This window comes from Haemaphysalis longicornis, unplaced genomic scaffold (genome assembly GCF_048455015.1).
Source record: "Haemaphysalis longicornis isolate Haplotype H1 unplaced genomic scaffold, Haemaphysalis longicornis Haplotype H1 scaffold_1, whole genome shotgun sequence".
Classification (NCBI taxonomy): domain Eukaryota; kingdom Metazoa; phylum Arthropoda; class Arachnida; order Ixodida; family Ixodidae; genus Haemaphysalis; species Haemaphysalis longicornis.
This window is the reverse complement of record NW_027526203.1, coordinates 143,478,641-143,495,616: the sequence shown is the minus strand read 5'-3', so window position 1 is coordinate 143,495,616 and position 16,976 is coordinate 143,478,641. Positions and strand designations below refer to the sequence as shown.

The 16,976-nt window shown below is 46.9% G+C and overlaps 1 protein-coding gene and 1 long non-coding RNA gene across 4 annotated transcripts in view; both read left to right on the top strand.

Annotated features, from left to right (window-relative positions):
* LOC144137492 (E3 ubiquitin-protein ligase parkin-like) overlaps nt 1-16,976 on the top strand; it is a 114,101-nt gene that overhangs the window by 38,831 nt on the left and 58,294 nt on the right. The window contains exons 1-2 of one of the 2 annotated variants that reach the window (XM_077669473.1): nt 11,299-11,630; nt 16,663-16,816. In XM_077669473.1, coding sequence (XP_077525599.1) covers nt 11,337-11,630; nt 16,663-16,816 — 448 coding nt within the window. In that variant the 5' untranslated portion in view covers nt 11,299-11,336. Of the gene's footprint in view, nt 1-11,298; nt 11,631-16,662; nt 16,817-16,976 lie in introns of those variants that run through there. The other variant, XM_077669474.1, reaches the window with a different exon arrangement.
* On the top strand, nt 630-6,348 carry LOC144137476 (uncharacterized). 2 transcript variants are annotated; one of them, XR_013315675.1, is made up of 4 exons: nt 630-1,011; nt 1,403-1,492; nt 2,384-2,507; nt 6,229-6,348. It is a non-coding gene; the product is annotated as an uncharacterized LOC144137476 (long non-coding RNA). The 2 variants fall into 2 exon arrangements; XR_013315676.1 differs by lacking the exon at nt 1,403-1,492.

The window sequence follows — 16,976 nt, the reverse complement described above, 5'->3', positions numbered from 1 at the left end:
GTCTAATACAAATACACCTATTAGTTTGTATTAGTTTACAAATACTAATAGATCTGATAGACCTGAGTCTAATACGAACTAATAGAGACGTATTGGTTTTAATAAAAACTAATACAAATGGACCCGCAAAGTGCGATTTCCTGAATTTTTATTTTTTCTGGAAAATCACAAGCCAAAAAAGGTTGAAATGATCGCCCTTGAGCAATAATGTTTATTTGGTATATTATTATGAAGCGTTTTGTTCACTAACAAATCTCCGTAAATCTCTGACCAAATTCTTATGCAAAATAGGTCAACTTTTTTTTTTCATTTTCGCTCCTAAAAATGCGCTACATTAAGAGCGATGATGGGAGCTGGGAGTGCTGCGCCAGCGATAAGCCACCTTACCTGACCTAGCGTCACTAAATAAGCTACGCCTTTATTTAGTGACGCTAACCTGACCTAAAGGCCCTTGATCGGCGTTTAAAGCAGATGATAGGACTTTAACCTGACCGTACCTGCGAGGCTGCAAGAAGAGCAGCAAGAAATCTAACGAAGCCGAAAAAACTGCAACGAAGTCAAGCCAAGCCATGCCAATGGTCTTCGTTAGGTAGCCAAGATGGCGACGGTATCAAAGTGCCGGAGCGGCTAAAAGGAGGAAAGAAATCCTTGGGTCACGTGATCAAAACGTGACGTCACTGGGCTTGTTTTTGAGCGCCTAGGGACAACGCCGAAGTAGGCGCAGCATTTCCCTGGGTCCCCCGAGTGAACGATTTGAGTACCCAGCGTGTGTTTGTGTTGATTGCTGCCAAGTGAAGCTGCAGATGCGTGAATATACCGTGAATGCTAGTATTGGTGCGATTTCCGTATCCGACATACCTACTACGACATTTCAAGAGAGACTTGCAGCCTGAGCCATCGCCTCCTGTACCTGAGCTCAGCGTAGATCAGCCATGCCGGTCTCCGGCGTTTGCAGTCACAGACATGGAAGAGCGGAAAAGAGGGCATCGATGCGCTCATTTTCCCAGCAAGGTCAGTAACATCGCTATTTTATGTTTGTTGTAGCTTTTGTGTTTATACCACTGTAATGTGTACCCTAAAGCTGCGTGAATTCTTGCTTACGTGGCCGCCTAGCTCGGCCTCCTAGCTGTATTGTGATGTTAACGATTTTTGTATAATCTTGAATCAAATTTAGCGTGCGCTGCATACTTGGGCGAGGAACAGACACAGTGGAAAACGACAAACCAGACGTTGGCGCGCAAACCAACACCTGCTTCGTGTTTCGAACGTAGTACGTGTGGATTCTTTTCCCACTCCCTGTTTCTCGCCCAGGTATGCAGCACACGCTAAATTCAAATTACGATGCTATGTCCTTTCACACTCCGGCCGCAGTTTCAAGCGTTTCATTTTTCCTTTTGTGTAGGAGCCCATAACATTGCTCAAGTTTGATCGAACCGGTGGCGTGTACTCCCCGAAGCGCAGTCCTCGATGTGTGAGGTGCAGTGCCTCGATCGTAAGTATGCGTGTGTTTGATAGCGTTAATCTCGCGAGTATGCCGTGTGCACGCATCAACGTTCTAGCTCTTCGGGCAGTTCAGTTGCGTTGCGGGAGATGAATGGAAAACGTCGCTTCTGTACAGAGAACGTAAGGATATCGCGGCCAAAGGGAAAAACAAAAGCGTGAAATCGTGAGCCAAAAAAGACGGAAGAGGGAGAGAGAAAGGATAGACCAAATGACAGCGGCAGAATCAGATCGTCCAAGGGGCTGTGAAGGTTAAGCGGCATTTTGGGCCCTTTATGAGGAGGCACCAGGAGCAACTGTCAGTAAAGTGTACATTGAAGGTGAATGGAAGAAGCTGCATATGGGACAAATAGGATGTGGCAGGGCATAAAGCCACTGAAAATTTGAAAGCACACAAATAATGCGTACAGGCAGGAGGGACACACCACAGCCTCGTCAAACAAAGGGTGGCACCCACACTTTTTATCATGTGCAGGAAGATTTGCACCCGTTGATTTCGTTACCGTAAACAAGTGCTCTCCGAGATGGACGCTTAGACGGCGTCCTGTCTGGCCCACATACACGGACTTACATGACAACGGAATTCTGTAAACCATGCCAATCGTACAATGAACTAAAGGCTGCGCAAGGTTAACACTGCACTCGTCCCTCCCTTTACTTCAATAATCCTTGTTATTAACAATGCGGCAGAGATTGCCCACTTCTGCTTTTGCAGAAAACACAAAACAATGTGCTGTATGTGTGTTCTTTTTCTTGTAGTCGGTTGTCCTGTGTGGTCTTATTCCACGTCGCCATCTTTTACGCATTTTGTTTTTCAAAGATGTATTATTAGCCTACCCAACTTTCAGTTGTGCTGACACAGCATTTAATCCTGTTCCTGCAGCATCTGCATAGGAGGGCTTCCAGTGGAAAAAAAGAAGTGCTTGGACTTGGCCCCTACGATGTTGGTGCAGGGCCTGGAGAGCAAGGCTTGGTCTACATCCTTTCTGGGTACCCATGGAAAGCAGGTGAATGCCTCCACAAGTGGGTCGTTTTGTGGTACACTCGAAATTAGCCGCAGACAGACTGTGTCTGCTCGCAGACCACCCTGGTAGTATGACAACCAAATATGTAGCTGTGTCCTAGTTACTGACGGGAAGACTTAACAAAAAATCAACTGCCCATCTGTTGAAACGACAAAAATGGGGGATGTGAAGCTTTCCGAAACCAAGTCCAACACCAAATTAACCAGCCCAGTACTGAACACCTGTTTCTTATTGGGACGGTCTGATGCGCTGCAGTTGTGCTCTCTAGAGCTTTACTGATGCAGGCAATCCATGACCTTCTGTAGTGTACAACCATTGTCGTTAGATGGAGGTGTACATTTCCTGTGTAATTTTCCACTTCTATGCAAATCCAGATTGCTTCGACTGTGCTGGAATGACGCAATGGGATAGATGTCAGCTTCATAACATGAGGGACCCAGGTTCAATTCAGATCACGGGAAGCGTTCACTTCACCCACGATCGTCATCATTAGAAAAAGTTGGCTTTCTGCAGTGCATTTTGGGTGGACTACAGACACATCAGCGAGAGGCTGGAGGCTTCACTTTAGTAAATGAAACTGTACCAAGTACAGTATGTGCGTGAAGCTTAAGCATTGTACATGAGCCAAGCCAGGGAGGAGTGGTTATAGGTTAAATCCTTGTAAAGAAAGGACACAAAAAGTTCAATGTGAATCACTGAGCTTGCAAACTTGTCAGATCTAAACTTGACACTTTATTGTACCAGTCTTTCATGCTCAGCTGAGGAATGGTGGACAGATGGGGGCAACAACTGGCAGAAAGGGTCATTAGCTTGCAGTTCATTTGTCTATGTAAATATTCTAAAAAAGTACTGGTATGAAATTCTCGTGTTACATTTTTCCCATTTCTATGGGTGCCTACCAGCCCAGGAATCATAGATTGGAACATTAGATAGTCAACCTCAGTATATATAATTATTTTGAGCCTTGTTTATTCGTGTCAGTTTTGGCTTGGACAGAACGAACACCAAGGCGGCCGCCATGAGAGAATGGCACTCTTGATGTCGCTGTTCTCATTGCATCATGGTCAGACTAGATGCGTGCCCTAGAGTGGCCCAAGCTGGCCATGGCCGCACACGTCTGGGCCACACGATATCAGTCCCAAAACTGTGACATGATTCACAAGGCAGTGCAGCGTGCACCATCAGCAGCCAGTGTGTTGGCTAAGTCACTGGAGCCCTAATGTCGGCAGTTTGGGGCGAACTGCATGGCGAGGCACTCCACGTATCTTGCTTATGCCAGTGTCGAAAGGGTATTCATTCGGAGCTTTCTTGTGCATGCAAATATTAAAATTGATTCAAAAAATGTTATACTGAATGGTTGCTACTAAAATCTGCAGCTACAAAGGAAACTTTTTGCATAGTTATCTCAGCTTTGATATTTCAAGTACTCCTTTTAAGTAGAGCCTAATCATGCTATGAACGTTTAATAGTGGTGCTACTCCTTTAAGGTATTTTTTACTTGTTTTAAGCTGACTTGTTTTTAGTTTGGAGTTAAGAGAGACCGTAACATTCTGGCCGCCCAGCCGCCCATTTCTGGCCATTAGTATTTCTGAGTTGTTCTTCAAAACAGTTTTTGCTCGGCACTTCTCTGAAATGTCGAGGACACCTAACTGAACTTAGTCGTGATTAATGCATTATCGTGCAAAGGTGAAGCAATCTCCACCCTTGCGCTCACCTGGTAGAGCATCATCCTTACATCACAAAAAAAGCTTTGTTTTGCCAAATCTTTGCCACTTCATACCACTATAGAATTTGCTGCCAACATAGGGGTGCTCTCCAGCTGAATCAGCCTTAGGTGTCACAGGAGTGAGATTAAGAACTTTAAAATAATGTTAGAAATAAGCACAATACAATAGCTTTCTATTTTGTAACTGTTAACAGGTCGACCAACCTCATTGCGAATGTAGGATGTGACTTGTTCGTAGAAGGGCCAAATCAGAAAAACAGAGACGAGCAAGTAAGTCATTGTTGTACAACAGCTTCTGCGACACCTAAGTTAAAGGAGCCATGAAGAGAAAATGCAAGTTGGTTTTATTCGAAAGATTTCGTGTTTTATAGTGCCCCCAGCGCTTGTCCGGATACAAACGGTGCTTTATTCACTGAGAAATTAAACAATTTAGGTTAAAATTTTGATTTTCCCGCTCAATCGTGCGTTTTCGTGGTCCCAAGTGACATCACAGGAACCGACCGCTCTGCAGCCTAGAGTACCTTGATTCACGCATCCGCCGTACAGGGTAGAGACACGATTACGCTGGCGCCGCCATTTTCGGTTGCTCGCTCGCCGCCGAAGCAAGTCATTGTGTCAAAACCGCGCTAAAATTATTGCCGCAACGCGGTTTATTGAAGAAGTTTGAATCATATTGTCTGTTCCGCGTTGCTAGGTCTCGTGGGAAACGAAAAAAATAACGCGTTGAGCCCGTTGGCCCAATTGCGGCGGGACGGGACCGTTCAAAGGTTGTCTCCACCCTGTACAGCGGTGTTGGTTTGTTCCCGCGTTTTTTTACGTTCCGTAACCTAGATGGCGCCACCATACCGTGGCAAGCGTTTGGTTTGTGTTTGCCCGCATTTAAACCTGGCTTGTTTTTGTTCTGGGAGAAAATATTCGTTCCCTGAAACAGTGCTCGCTCGACAAATGGGGTCACGTAAAACAAGGTTGCTTGTGTCAATCGGCCAGTGTCGTCTGAGACAGCCCCAAGCCCCGTAGTGCTGTGCTGCTAAACCAAGCATGCTGTGCGCAGTACGAACAGCAGAATGCATCAGTACTTCTATGTTTACATGTGCTTTCATAATTTCCACTGTTTGTCCCATCATTCTTATTGCTTTGTAAAGAATGTGCCCTAAATTTAAGCGCAAATCGCTCGTTCGTCTAGTTTGTAATTACAGCTCTACCTAATTTGTGTCTGCTTCTGCCAGCCTCCGCCAATCGCAGAGCTTAGCCCATGTGACATCACAGGTTCTGTTGCGGGGAATGAGCTGGTGGGTCGCATGACCATTCCCGTTTTTCGTAATTATGTAGCTTATTTGAGCGAAGTTTACGTTAAAAGTGGTGTCAGTATGATTCTAACGAGACAATCTTTTGAATGAACCAAACTTGTGTTTTCTCTTCATGGCTCCTTTAAACTGTCTGCAATTTACGTGCAAATAAAATTGTTTTCAAGATGCTTACAGTTTTTTCGCCTGGTTCAAAGAGACTGGTATAGTACAAAATTTTGAAGAAAGCTGGAGTTGGCCGTGTTTTTATTTGTATTAGGAAATGTGTGGAAATGTGCCATTTTATTATTTATTTTATAAATTTTTAACTGCTACAGGAACGCTAATTTGTAGATGTAGCACCATGTATTTGGTGTTCTATGTTTATTTATTCAAGATACCCTTATGGCCCCACTGACATTAATGAGGGGTGTGGTACCTGAGCAGATTAAACGAAGAATAATAACATAAGAGAATTCTGCCACGTGCGTACAAGAAAAAAAATAAAGGAAAAAAGATACAGCAGAAACGTCAGTGTCCACACGCATACTAAAAAACATACACGCAAGCAACACAATAATAGTGTACTGTGTTTAAGCTGTTTGTTCATTTGAATTGTGAATGGGAGGCTCCTAAGGAAATATATGTAGTGCTTGACCAGTTTTCAAAATGCTATTTCTTTTTTACTTTTCAGTGACAGGGGTCTCAACAAGCATCTGGATGCACCTACAATGTTTGTGCTGAGCACCTCTGATATGTCGTCTTCTATGGCCGTGAAACTGGGAATAAATAAAACTAAAAACTGTCTCCTTCATTTGGTATATTCCTTTTACATTGTTCAGGAACGTGGAAATAACATTGAGGACAATACCCAAGCACTTGCACGTCATCGTCCCCTGGTCACTTATTGGTATTTATGCTGCAGTTTAAACGAACTGCCAGGTAGCCAACATTCACAACCAATTCAAGTAGTAGGAGTGCCCATGCTACATCGGAGGACATTATTTTTTCTAGGGACCACTGGATTGTGCGAAGAGATGTGTCTCATCTCCTACTCGGATTCTTGCAGTCCACAGGACTAAGTGAGGTGTGGTGACATTGCGTGTCTGTTATTTTAGGACTAAGTGAGGTGTTATGACTTTGAGAGATTTGATATGGTATTGGGGACGATTAGGCGGAGCAATTGCCGGCAGCTATGCAAGGCTAAGTCCGCCTTATTCAACAATACATACTACTACTACTACCTCTCAAGCTGAAAAGTTATAAGACATTCGTCCGAGGAACATGTTAAAGGTCTTCACAAGAAGACATTAAGATTGAGATGCTACACTGCAGGTTCTCTTACAACAGCAGGTTCTCAAGATTTTGCATATTTTAATACTGGCCTTCACATCTGCACTTGAAGCCTGTAAGTTGGAAGCAATCTAATGCTTGCTTTACATCGGTTACTACAAAGGGCTAGTGTCAGCAATCAAGCATCCTGCAATAACACAAATTTGTTTAGACTTAGATCCACTAAATAAGCTACGCTACCATCTATTGCCAATAAATATGCATTTTGGAATGACCACATCTGGAAACTGACTAGAGAAGGCAGTATCTTATCCTACGTTTCTTTTTAGTTTAAATGTGGCACACTGCACAAGTAAAACTGCTATTGCTATAACTGTTCTCCCGGGTGCACGCGCGGTTGTAGTAAATCTCGCAGCCGTGAACGGATTATTTTCTCATCGTTCTTGAAAGAAGCAGAAACTTAAACGCAGAGGTAATTAAGTGTCGGAGAAATAATGAAGAAGACGTCCTCCAAATCTGATTATTGGTTGGCGCGGGCCAGCAGTAATATATTAGGGCCACACAGAGGAGAAAGAAATTTTGAAGTTTTTTTAAGAATAAAGGAACCAGCGCAGGACAAACTCGGGGCGACACCATGGACACGGTCAGGCAGGCACGCTCCGCATTAAAAAAATCGTTCAGCAAGACACCCGTAAAAATTGAAGTAATTACAAAAGGAAGCGTCAGTTCCAGCCGTTTCTTGCGTCGTCTGCTGCTAGACACTGGCCATCGCCTCCTCTCAGCTACTTACAGGGAATTCCCTAGGAGGCGACGCGCGAAGCCACATCAAGCCTGCTCACTGCAACAACATATTCCCTAAATGTCCCTAACTTTTGTCCCCAACTGACAGTGGTTTCAGGAGCCAATCAAAGCGTGGAATAATTTCCTCCTTTTAGCCGCATGCATCAAAGTGCGGCTGGCGTGTGTGTACGTTCAGGAAGAAGACGGTTAGAAGGAAGCGGCTTCTAGCGTTATTTCACATCAGACGCGTGTGCATCGCGTCATCTAAAAGTGTTGGAGATGTGTCTAACGCCCGTATAACTTTGGCAAGTATGAACCAGGCCGCAGCGCGATCCATCATGAACCCGTCACCTCGTGGCTCCGGACATCTTTGCTCTGTCTGCTATGCTGTTTAACGAACGCCTGACATCGAAGAAAGCGTGTGCATCACGTCATCCAGAAGTGTTGGCGATGTGTCTAGCGCCCGCCGAACATTGACAAATCTGATCCGGGCCGCCGCCCGACCCATCTTTGACCCGTCACCTCGCCGCTTCGGACTCCTTTGTTCATTCTCAACGGAATGCCTGACGAAGAAGAGACTCCATTCGAATCGCGTTTTGCGGAAAGGTGAATGCCGTTTTGAAGTTGCATCGAAATGGGAATGGTGTTCAATCGGCCATTAATGCGCTCGATATGTACCTGCGGCTGGACCGTACAGGTTTGACGAGCTTTTCTGATTGCATGCTGCAGCTATTTTGTGGATTCGCATTGCAATTTATTCATTCGTTCTTAATCAGGTTACGAACTTATGTAACATTAAATTATTCAGCCAGATTTCTGTCAGCCAGAGGAATTTGCCTGTGTACCCTGATAATAAAATGTGTTGCCATGTTCCATTGCTTTGCTCGAACTTGCACTGGTTCTGATAGAACTAGTACACTCTGGTAGTGTACACTCTGTTAGTGTACACTCTGTTAGTGTACACTCTGCTAGTACACTCTGGTAGTGTTAGCCTAAGGTAGGTCTATCAGACTAATACAGTCTGATAGACCTACCAGACTAATACACACTGATAGACCTAATAGACTAATACAGACTGATAGGACTAATAGGCTGATACAAACTGATAGACCTAATAGACTAATACAGACTGATAGGTCCATTAGTGGCAATAAGCATATACGTGTATTAGAATTTGTATCAGAATTTTTGCTAGGGGTGCCGGACGTCGGACACAAATTGTAAAGGGAGGAGGGTACTGAGTCGGGTATATGGAATGGGGGAGGGTGCTGTGGGGATAAGAATTCGTCTGCAATCGCCGAAGAGTGGTGGCTTCTTCGATCTGGTTAACCGAGGATGAGGTGGTGGGAATTTTCATCTGCAGAGCCTATAATGTTCCAGGACGTCTGAATACCGGAGAAGTGGGTCCGTTTTAGTGTCAGCGGAGAACATTCGGTCTCGGGTAATGGCCCGGTGTATGTACGCGCGGGCAGCGGTGTGAGCCGCCTCATTACCGTCGATGGATGCATGGCCAGGAACCCAGACGATTTCCATCTCAGGTAGCTTTGCATTGGTTTTCAGAATGGTCAGTGCTGGTGTAGATATGCGGCCCCGCTGATAACTTCGAAATGCCGCTTGCGAGTCAGTTAGTATAGTTATAAAGACTTCGCTGGTCGTGGCAGCCAGGGCAATCGTAACTTCCTCTGCAGCTTCCGTTGAGGCTGTACTTACGTACAGTCATAGCTGTCATTTCCTGACCGGCCGCGTTAACAACGCAGACGACGTGTGCTGGTTGATATGGATATATATGGCTGCGTCGCTTAATCTTATTGTTGGGTTATTTCCATATTTGGCAATCACGGATTTAGCTCTAGTGATACGACATGCCTTGTTATGAACGGGGTGCATGTTTCTTGGTATCGGTAGAACTCGAATGTGCTGTCGAATCTCTGATGGAACACGTGTCTTGTGGGCTGCATGGATGGCGTTGCATATCCTAGTTGTCTTAAAGTCGTCCTTTCCGTGTGAGTTAGCTTGAATCATTCAAGCTGAGAGAGTCGGTGTGCTTCTGTATTCCCAGTTGGAGCAACCTTTTCGTTGATGTCTTTGATGGTAGTCCTAAGGCGATCTTGTGAGCTTGTCGAATTATAGTATTCAATCTGGCCTTCTCCGCTGTTTTAAAAGCAAGATAGGGCGTGCCATATGCGACCCTGATGATGAGCAGTGCTTGTATGATGCGCAGGGTATCCGACTCCAGCAAGCCAAGCCTTCTATTCGACACCCGATGTAGGAGGTGCATTAGCTGGCTGAGAGTGCGGTTGAGAGGGGCGATTGTATGCATTCCTGGGCCATTTTTGGGAATCACAAGACCTAAAATACGCAGATGGGGCACACTGGGAACTGGTTTGCCCTGTATTGTTAGCTCGGGCTCAGGGATACTTTTCTTCCTCTGCGTAGCTTTCCCAGATATTAGAGTAAGCAGAGCTGACTTCTCTGAGGTGCATTGTAGGCTTTGGGCTTGAAGGTATTCGTGTGCCTTGTCGATGGCTAATTGAAGGGCGTCTTGTTGCTCCCCCATTGATACCGTGGGGGTCCAACGGGTCAAGTCATCCGCGTAATTCGCATACCGTAGATGCGGGATGTCATTGAGTATCCAAGGGAGATCTTTCATTACTATATTGAATAGGAGCGGTGATATCACTGAACCTTGTGGAATGCCCTTTGGTATTGTTTTAAATGTTCTTGAACGGAGGTGGCCTATTCCGATGGTTGCCGTGCGTCCTGTCAGGAAGGCCGCAACATAGCCTCTGTCCACAGTCAATTGATGCTAGTCCACGAAGAATGGCTTGGTGGTTAACATTATCAAAGGCTCCTTTGATATCCAAAGCTATGTATCTATTGTGCGAATTGGAAAGCCTATCTATTATTTCTTCTTTAAGTTGCAGTAGGATAGCAGCTTTGTCTTCTTCTCCTTCTTCTTCTTCAGCGGTTCCCCTACGGGAAGATGACGACGGTGGTTGAACGCGAAGCTATCTCGTGATGGATTCTTTGGTTGGCCAATCCCTAGGGGCATCATGCCACAATCATCATCAGAGGCTCTGCGGACGGGGCACGGACAAGTGAAATGCCCCCGAGCAAGAGATGCTTCGCATCTAACCGTTGGTGAGGTAAAGGTTGTTGACGTTGGTGCACCGGCTGAGAGCAACGTACACACCCTCCTCGTCGCACCTTTGTCTTCCCCTTCTTTTCTTCAGCGGTTCCCCTACGGGAAGATGACGACGGTGGTTGAACGCGATGCTCTCGTGATGGATTAGCAACGTACACGCCCTCCTCTTCACAGCTTTGTCTTCTTCGCCTTCTTCTTCTTCAGCGGTTCCCCTACGGTCAGATGATGACGATGGTTGAACGCGAAGCTATCTCGTGATGGATTTTTTGGTTGGTCAATCCCTAGGGGCATCCTGCCACGATCATCATCAGAGGCGCTGCGGACGGGGCACGGACAAGTGACATCCCCAAGAGCAAGAGATGCTCCGTATCTAAAAAGCAAATCTTGGAAAGTAGACGCGACATCTTAGCAAATTATGTGAAAACATGATGTTGCTGTATGCGCCGTTTGCTCCCTAAAGTGAAGCGACGCTCGTTACGAGTGTGTGGAGAGATGCAAGTCGCCGTCACGCGTGAAGCCACCTCTCTCTTGCACTGCTATCGCTCTAGCAGCAGCAACAAGAGAGCTCGAATGGAGGCTGCTGGATGGCGGTTGGCGTCGTCGCCTTGCGTGCGTTCGTCGACGCGTTTGCGCTGTTCCTGTGGCGTCGGCTAGCGTTCCTGGCGTTCTTTAGGAGAACACCCGTGTCCAACGTCAGAATGAATGAAATCACGATCAACGTGCGCTTCTCGGCGGACTTGGTGGTGCCGCTGAGGCTGGCGCGAGAGGTGACCGTCAAAAATCTCAAGGAACGGCTGGCCGAGCACCTTTCCCTGCCTGTCGAAGAAATTCGAGTGATCTTCGCGGGCAAAGAGCTCTTCGATCAAGTGTCTATCAAGGTGAACGACGAGTTTTTGCTCACGGTTCGCGCCGAAACCCTTTTGTGCGTACGGCCTTCGCGGTGGTCGCTTCTGCGACATGCTTTCGTTGTGGGTGTTGTTCGTAGTAACGGTTTGTCTCTGAGATAAAATATACCAGGGCCCATGTCGAAGAGATTTTGGCGGGCGCAGGAGCGCCTCAGCTTGTATGAATTACGGCACGGCCCTCATTGTGGCGCGCCTGAAGCTTGGGCACACTGAATATCAGATTCGAAACTATCGCGTTACACACGCCGTCAGCGTTGTTTTGTTTATTACTGTGCACAGCCTGTGCCGAAACTTTCGAAGTCGCTGCGTCTGTAACGTGAGACGAGAGCCGCGTGCGAGTCCCGTCAACATTAGGAAACCTCCTTATTAAGCAACAGGAGGTACAAGTCGCTTTGTGTATTATGCCCGAGGTATTTTTTGTTTGTTTGACGGGCTTCTGCGCTAAATTATTGGGCTGAGTGGGCTGACAAGATTTGTGACTTTTATTTCGAAGCACCAACGCGCGTCGTTCACTCAGACGGCTCGCGGGTGCAATTCAGAATTACAGATGTATTCCCAGCAACTGTAAAGGACCGGGGTCACTACTGCATGCAGAAAAACAACTATGTATTAACATTAACGAAGCCATGTTAATACATTGTTGGCGGAAATTTGTTTTTGTTTTCAAAATGCATTTTGCCCAGGCATCACCTCCTGTATTTTTACAATGCCAAACGCATCAGCCCGGACCGGCCATCCAAGCCCTCTCCTTCTACTCCGGCCACTCTCCCCCAATCGGTAGCCTTCCCAGCGCTTCAATCATGCGACCAGTTCAGCTTGAGGCCACGCGTGGTGGAGAGCGGCAACGTTGGCAAAACATGCTCTGCCGTGGCTCTGAGCTTTCTAGCGCTGGCGCGAGCGCCATTTCTTTGACAATCTCAAACATCGGTTGCCTTGGCAACCAGGCACAAGCCGCTCTCGAAGTCAGTTACAGTTGCAAGATCCCGGTTCAGCTCGGGGCCCCACCTTGCAACATGTGGGCACTGCTGGCGTACCACTCGCATCCATTGGGAAGCAAGCGATGCGTTTGGCATCGTAAAAATACAGGAGGCGATGGCCCAGGATGCATGTCATGAGTGCCCGCTACGCTGTCAAAACGTGGCGGCAGTATTGTGAATTAATTCACATTTAACCATTCGGCAAAGTTCTGTGTTGCACTGCTGCTCGGTGTATTGCCTTCGTATATGCAAATGAAGGCAGCCTTGTGTAAAACCGCAGTTTTTCTGCCAGACCTTGCTTGTGGTGCATGCATCAGTGCAGTGCAGAAGCTGAACCAGTCAGTACGTGGTCCGGAAGGAAAACAGGGCAGGGGGGGAAGGGGGGGGGGGGGGGGAGAGAACGGGAGTTGAAGAAACCAAATGCTCAAGCAAATGCGTGAGTGCGCGCGGAGTATGTGTTCTTCATACTGACCTCGTGGTTGCCTTCTGGGCAGGGCATTCTTCCAAGTGGGGCTGCCATCCCGTCTCTGAAATTTTTGCACCCTCCTGGGCTGTTGTCTCGGCCAGTGCGCACTTGTAAAATACCCGGCAGTGGTGGTTGTGTGTGCGAGCACGCCCTCACTGCCCCTTTTCCCCATTGAACTTCTCCTTTCAGCATGGTGGCTGGGCAGTTGTTCCAGCCTCTCAGCCATTATTGGGTGCTATTTTGATTGCTGCTTGTAACGGTTCCTGTGCATTGCCTCCTGAGGCAATACTCTGGTTAACGGTCATCAGCGCTGTATAATAATTTATTGATTGATTGAAGGGTTTGATGCGCCGACGCAACGCAGGCGATGAGGCGCGCCGTAGTGGAGGGCTCCGGATTAATTTCGACCACCTGGGAATCTTTAACGTGTGCCGAAATCTCGTACACACGGGCGTTCTTGCTTTTCGCCTCCATCAGAAAAGCGGCCACCGCGGCCGGGAATCGAACCCGTGACCTCGTGCTGAGCAGCGCAACGCCTTAGCCACTGAGCCACCGCGGCGGCTAGCGCTGTATAATAAAGTTTACTCTTTTTCTCGTTTATTCACTCCTGTGTTTTTCATTCCTGCATTGTTTTTTAACTAAAAAAAAAACAGCACTTTGATGAGTTGTGAATGCAAAAAAAAATGTTCAATTGATACGCTCAGTGCTCATTTGCATTTTGCTGCCGGCGGTGTTTTAAGCTTTGCAGTTAAATTGGTCCAGGTTATTTTTTTAGCGTTACTATGTTCGCATGTGTGCTGTAGGCTGGCATCATTTAGATGATATTGCTCAGAATCCTGCAACCTTGCAAGAGCGGCCTGGTTCTCTGACCGGTGCAAGTGCCTTGCACCGCTGGTTAAGATGCTTGGGCTGAAAGGTTTGCTGATGGGCTAGTCGGTACTTACTACATCGAAGGAAAACAGTGCTGCTTTCCTTTGAAAATGCTTGTGCTACCTTGGTGACAACGATCCTGATATGCATTGTAGGGCTCCGCCTTCCCTTCTGTGCAGTGGTTGTCTCCGAACTTTTTGCCCAAAATATATTGCACTCTCTTGCTGGCGATAAACTGCTGTCTGTGCATACAGCCCCCTTGGTGGATGATTAAGCTGTATCGGGTCGTATTGTATTGTACTCTGATGCACTCGCAGTTCAAGGAAAAAAAAAAAAAACATTGAAAAGGAAATTTCCGAAAGAATAGAGAAGTTTCGGAGGGGCAAAAAGTACGAGCTCGGAGACTTTTAGGGCGGGTTTCGAACTTGTTTCTCACTTGTTGGGTGGAGGACGGTTTGGTAAGGGCCTATAATGAATCCAGGCAAGCTGTGCAGTATATCATTCGAAAACCAACATGTGGACGGACTTCATGTTGATATTTCGTCTGGTAGCTTGCTTTCTTCTGTTGGCTGAGCTTCTGTTAAACTGCATTCTCACATACTAAAGTGGCTACCCTTACAACCGTCACTGTGGCATCAGCTGTGTGCGGCGTTTTCGCGGTTTCCGACTGGTCGCACTTGGAGTAGTTTGCAGCCATGCTGCCCTCGTAAGCAAGAGCCAGAGTTTCGGGCTGGTATTTGGACAAGTTGGAGCAACATGTAAAGAACAAGAAGAAAGGAAACATTTGGGGTTTGGCCCATTTTTGTCCCTTGACTGAGCCCCACTTGAGCCGAGGGCTGTGCGTACTGATTGTGGCCATCTACTGGATGGGGTGAGGGTGCTGTTGGTACCCATTGGGTTCTTGGCCATAAAAACTGAAGTTGATGTGAGTGAACGGTGCCTTATCTGCAACTATTGTAAGTTATGAGCAGCATTTCATAATTTTGGGGTTTTGGAAGTGCAGTAGCCGACCGATTTTTCGGACCTGGAGGGTAACGATGAATAGTCCGAATAAATGAGGTGTCCGGAAAATCTGTGAGTCGCAAAAACAAACTTTATTTTTTTAAATAGGACTGAAGAAGACGCGAATGTTTCAGGACGAACCTGATGATGTTGACTCTAAGTCAGCGTCACTCGGTGCCTAAAAAAGTGGTGTAAAAAAATTGGTCCTGTATTACCCATTTCCAGCTTTTGAGATTGCTTCCGCCACAGACTACAGGCAAAATTTTGGCCTTGAAGATCTAAGTTTGTTACCTTGGCGGCAGTCAAGCCAATCCCCATCCATTCCGCAGCTAGCCAAGGGGCTTATGATTCAAAATGACGTAGTCCTTTAGTCGCACCGCGGCTCTGTCACAGAAACTTTGTTCCGGGAAATATCTGTTGCTCATATACAGGACTCCTATGGGTCAACTGGCGGTTCCTCTGGAAAGTCCGGCATATCCAGCAAGTCCGAATTTTTGGAGTCTGAAAAAACGGTCGGCTACTGTATTTGTAACAGTAAAAATAAAGCACGAAAATTACCTTAGCAAAACAAAGGACTCCTTAAATAAGAAAAAATGCCCAGGGTTTTTTACAATTTATAAATGACGGTTTGCACATGCAAAACTATTCCTTTACAGAGTCTCAAATGCAGTGATGTGGGACAACATTTGACATTGCCGAATAGCGGGGTGGTATTTTTTATCGTTCTACACAAACTGGGTTACCAGGAAAAAAAAAAAAAAAGATGGCTCACGTTAATGATGCGCAAAGTGTTACTCATGCGGTCAGCAGAAATTTGTTTATCCCACACAAAGCCGCTGCCAAGACGTTTTTGCTCTTTAGCCCAACCACAAATGTTGCGTCGCTGCATGGCATTCGGCACAATCTTAGTTAACCTGCTGCAGTGTCTCAGTGGGTAAGGTGTTGTGCTGCTGATCCCGAAAACACGGGTTCCATCGCAGCCACTCTGGGCATTTTTCCGACGGAGTGGAGAAGCAAAATGCTTGTGCATCGAAATTTCAGCGCAGGATAAAAACCCCCAGGTGGTCGCAAAGCCCAAGGGTAGCTTTGGGGTGAAGGACGCCCAAAATTATTGTATGTGTTTGTTTATACGTAAACATTCTAAGTGGAAATCTGATTGTAGACGTAAGCGAGATCCTGACAGGGGCAGGTTACTCTCGAAGTTAGGTGCGAATGGTGTTTGTGTGCTGTGTGCAGCCAAAGTGGGTTAAACATGGCGGCCCACAGGTAAGAGGAGTTGCGCTGCTGAGCACAAGGTCGCAGGTTCGTTTCCCGGCCGCGGCGGCCGCTTTTCTGATGGAGGCGAAAAGCAAAAACGCCCGTGTGTACGAGATTTCGGCGCACGATAAAGATCCCCAGGTGGTCAAAATTAATCCGGAGCCCTCCACTACGGCGCGCCTCATCGCCTGCGTTGCGTCGGCGCGTTAAACCCCACAATCAATCAAATCAGGTAAGAGGAGGAGGGCTCAGTGTGATGGAGTTGGGCTGTGTTCAGACTACTGATGTAACACCCATATCGTGAGCTATGGACGTAAAAAAACGGCGTGTCACGCATTTCAGTTGGCTGAGACAAGAAATGACGTCATTCTTTAAGGTGTTATTGCGACTGTTGCGGCAACAGTCTGAACCCGGCCTTACCCTCTACTTGCAGGAATACAACATGGACGAGGAGACGACCGTGCACGCGGTGCGCTCGGCGGGCCCCGACGAGGCCGTGGTTGTGGGTGCTGAGGTGTGCTGCCCTCTCGGGGAAGGAATCATCACCTCCCAGCTCAGCCAGGAGGAGCACTTGGCCCGCCAGACAGGCAAGGAGGGCAGGGGTGGGAGAGGCTCGTAAACCCCTTTGGTGGTCGGACGTGTGCGACCATAGGGCAGTACATGCTTAATTAACCATCAGCTGATGCCTTTGTTGTTGTTTTTCTTTGTTAGCTTCTAATCTCAAAATGAGGTGCACAGAAAGCACTA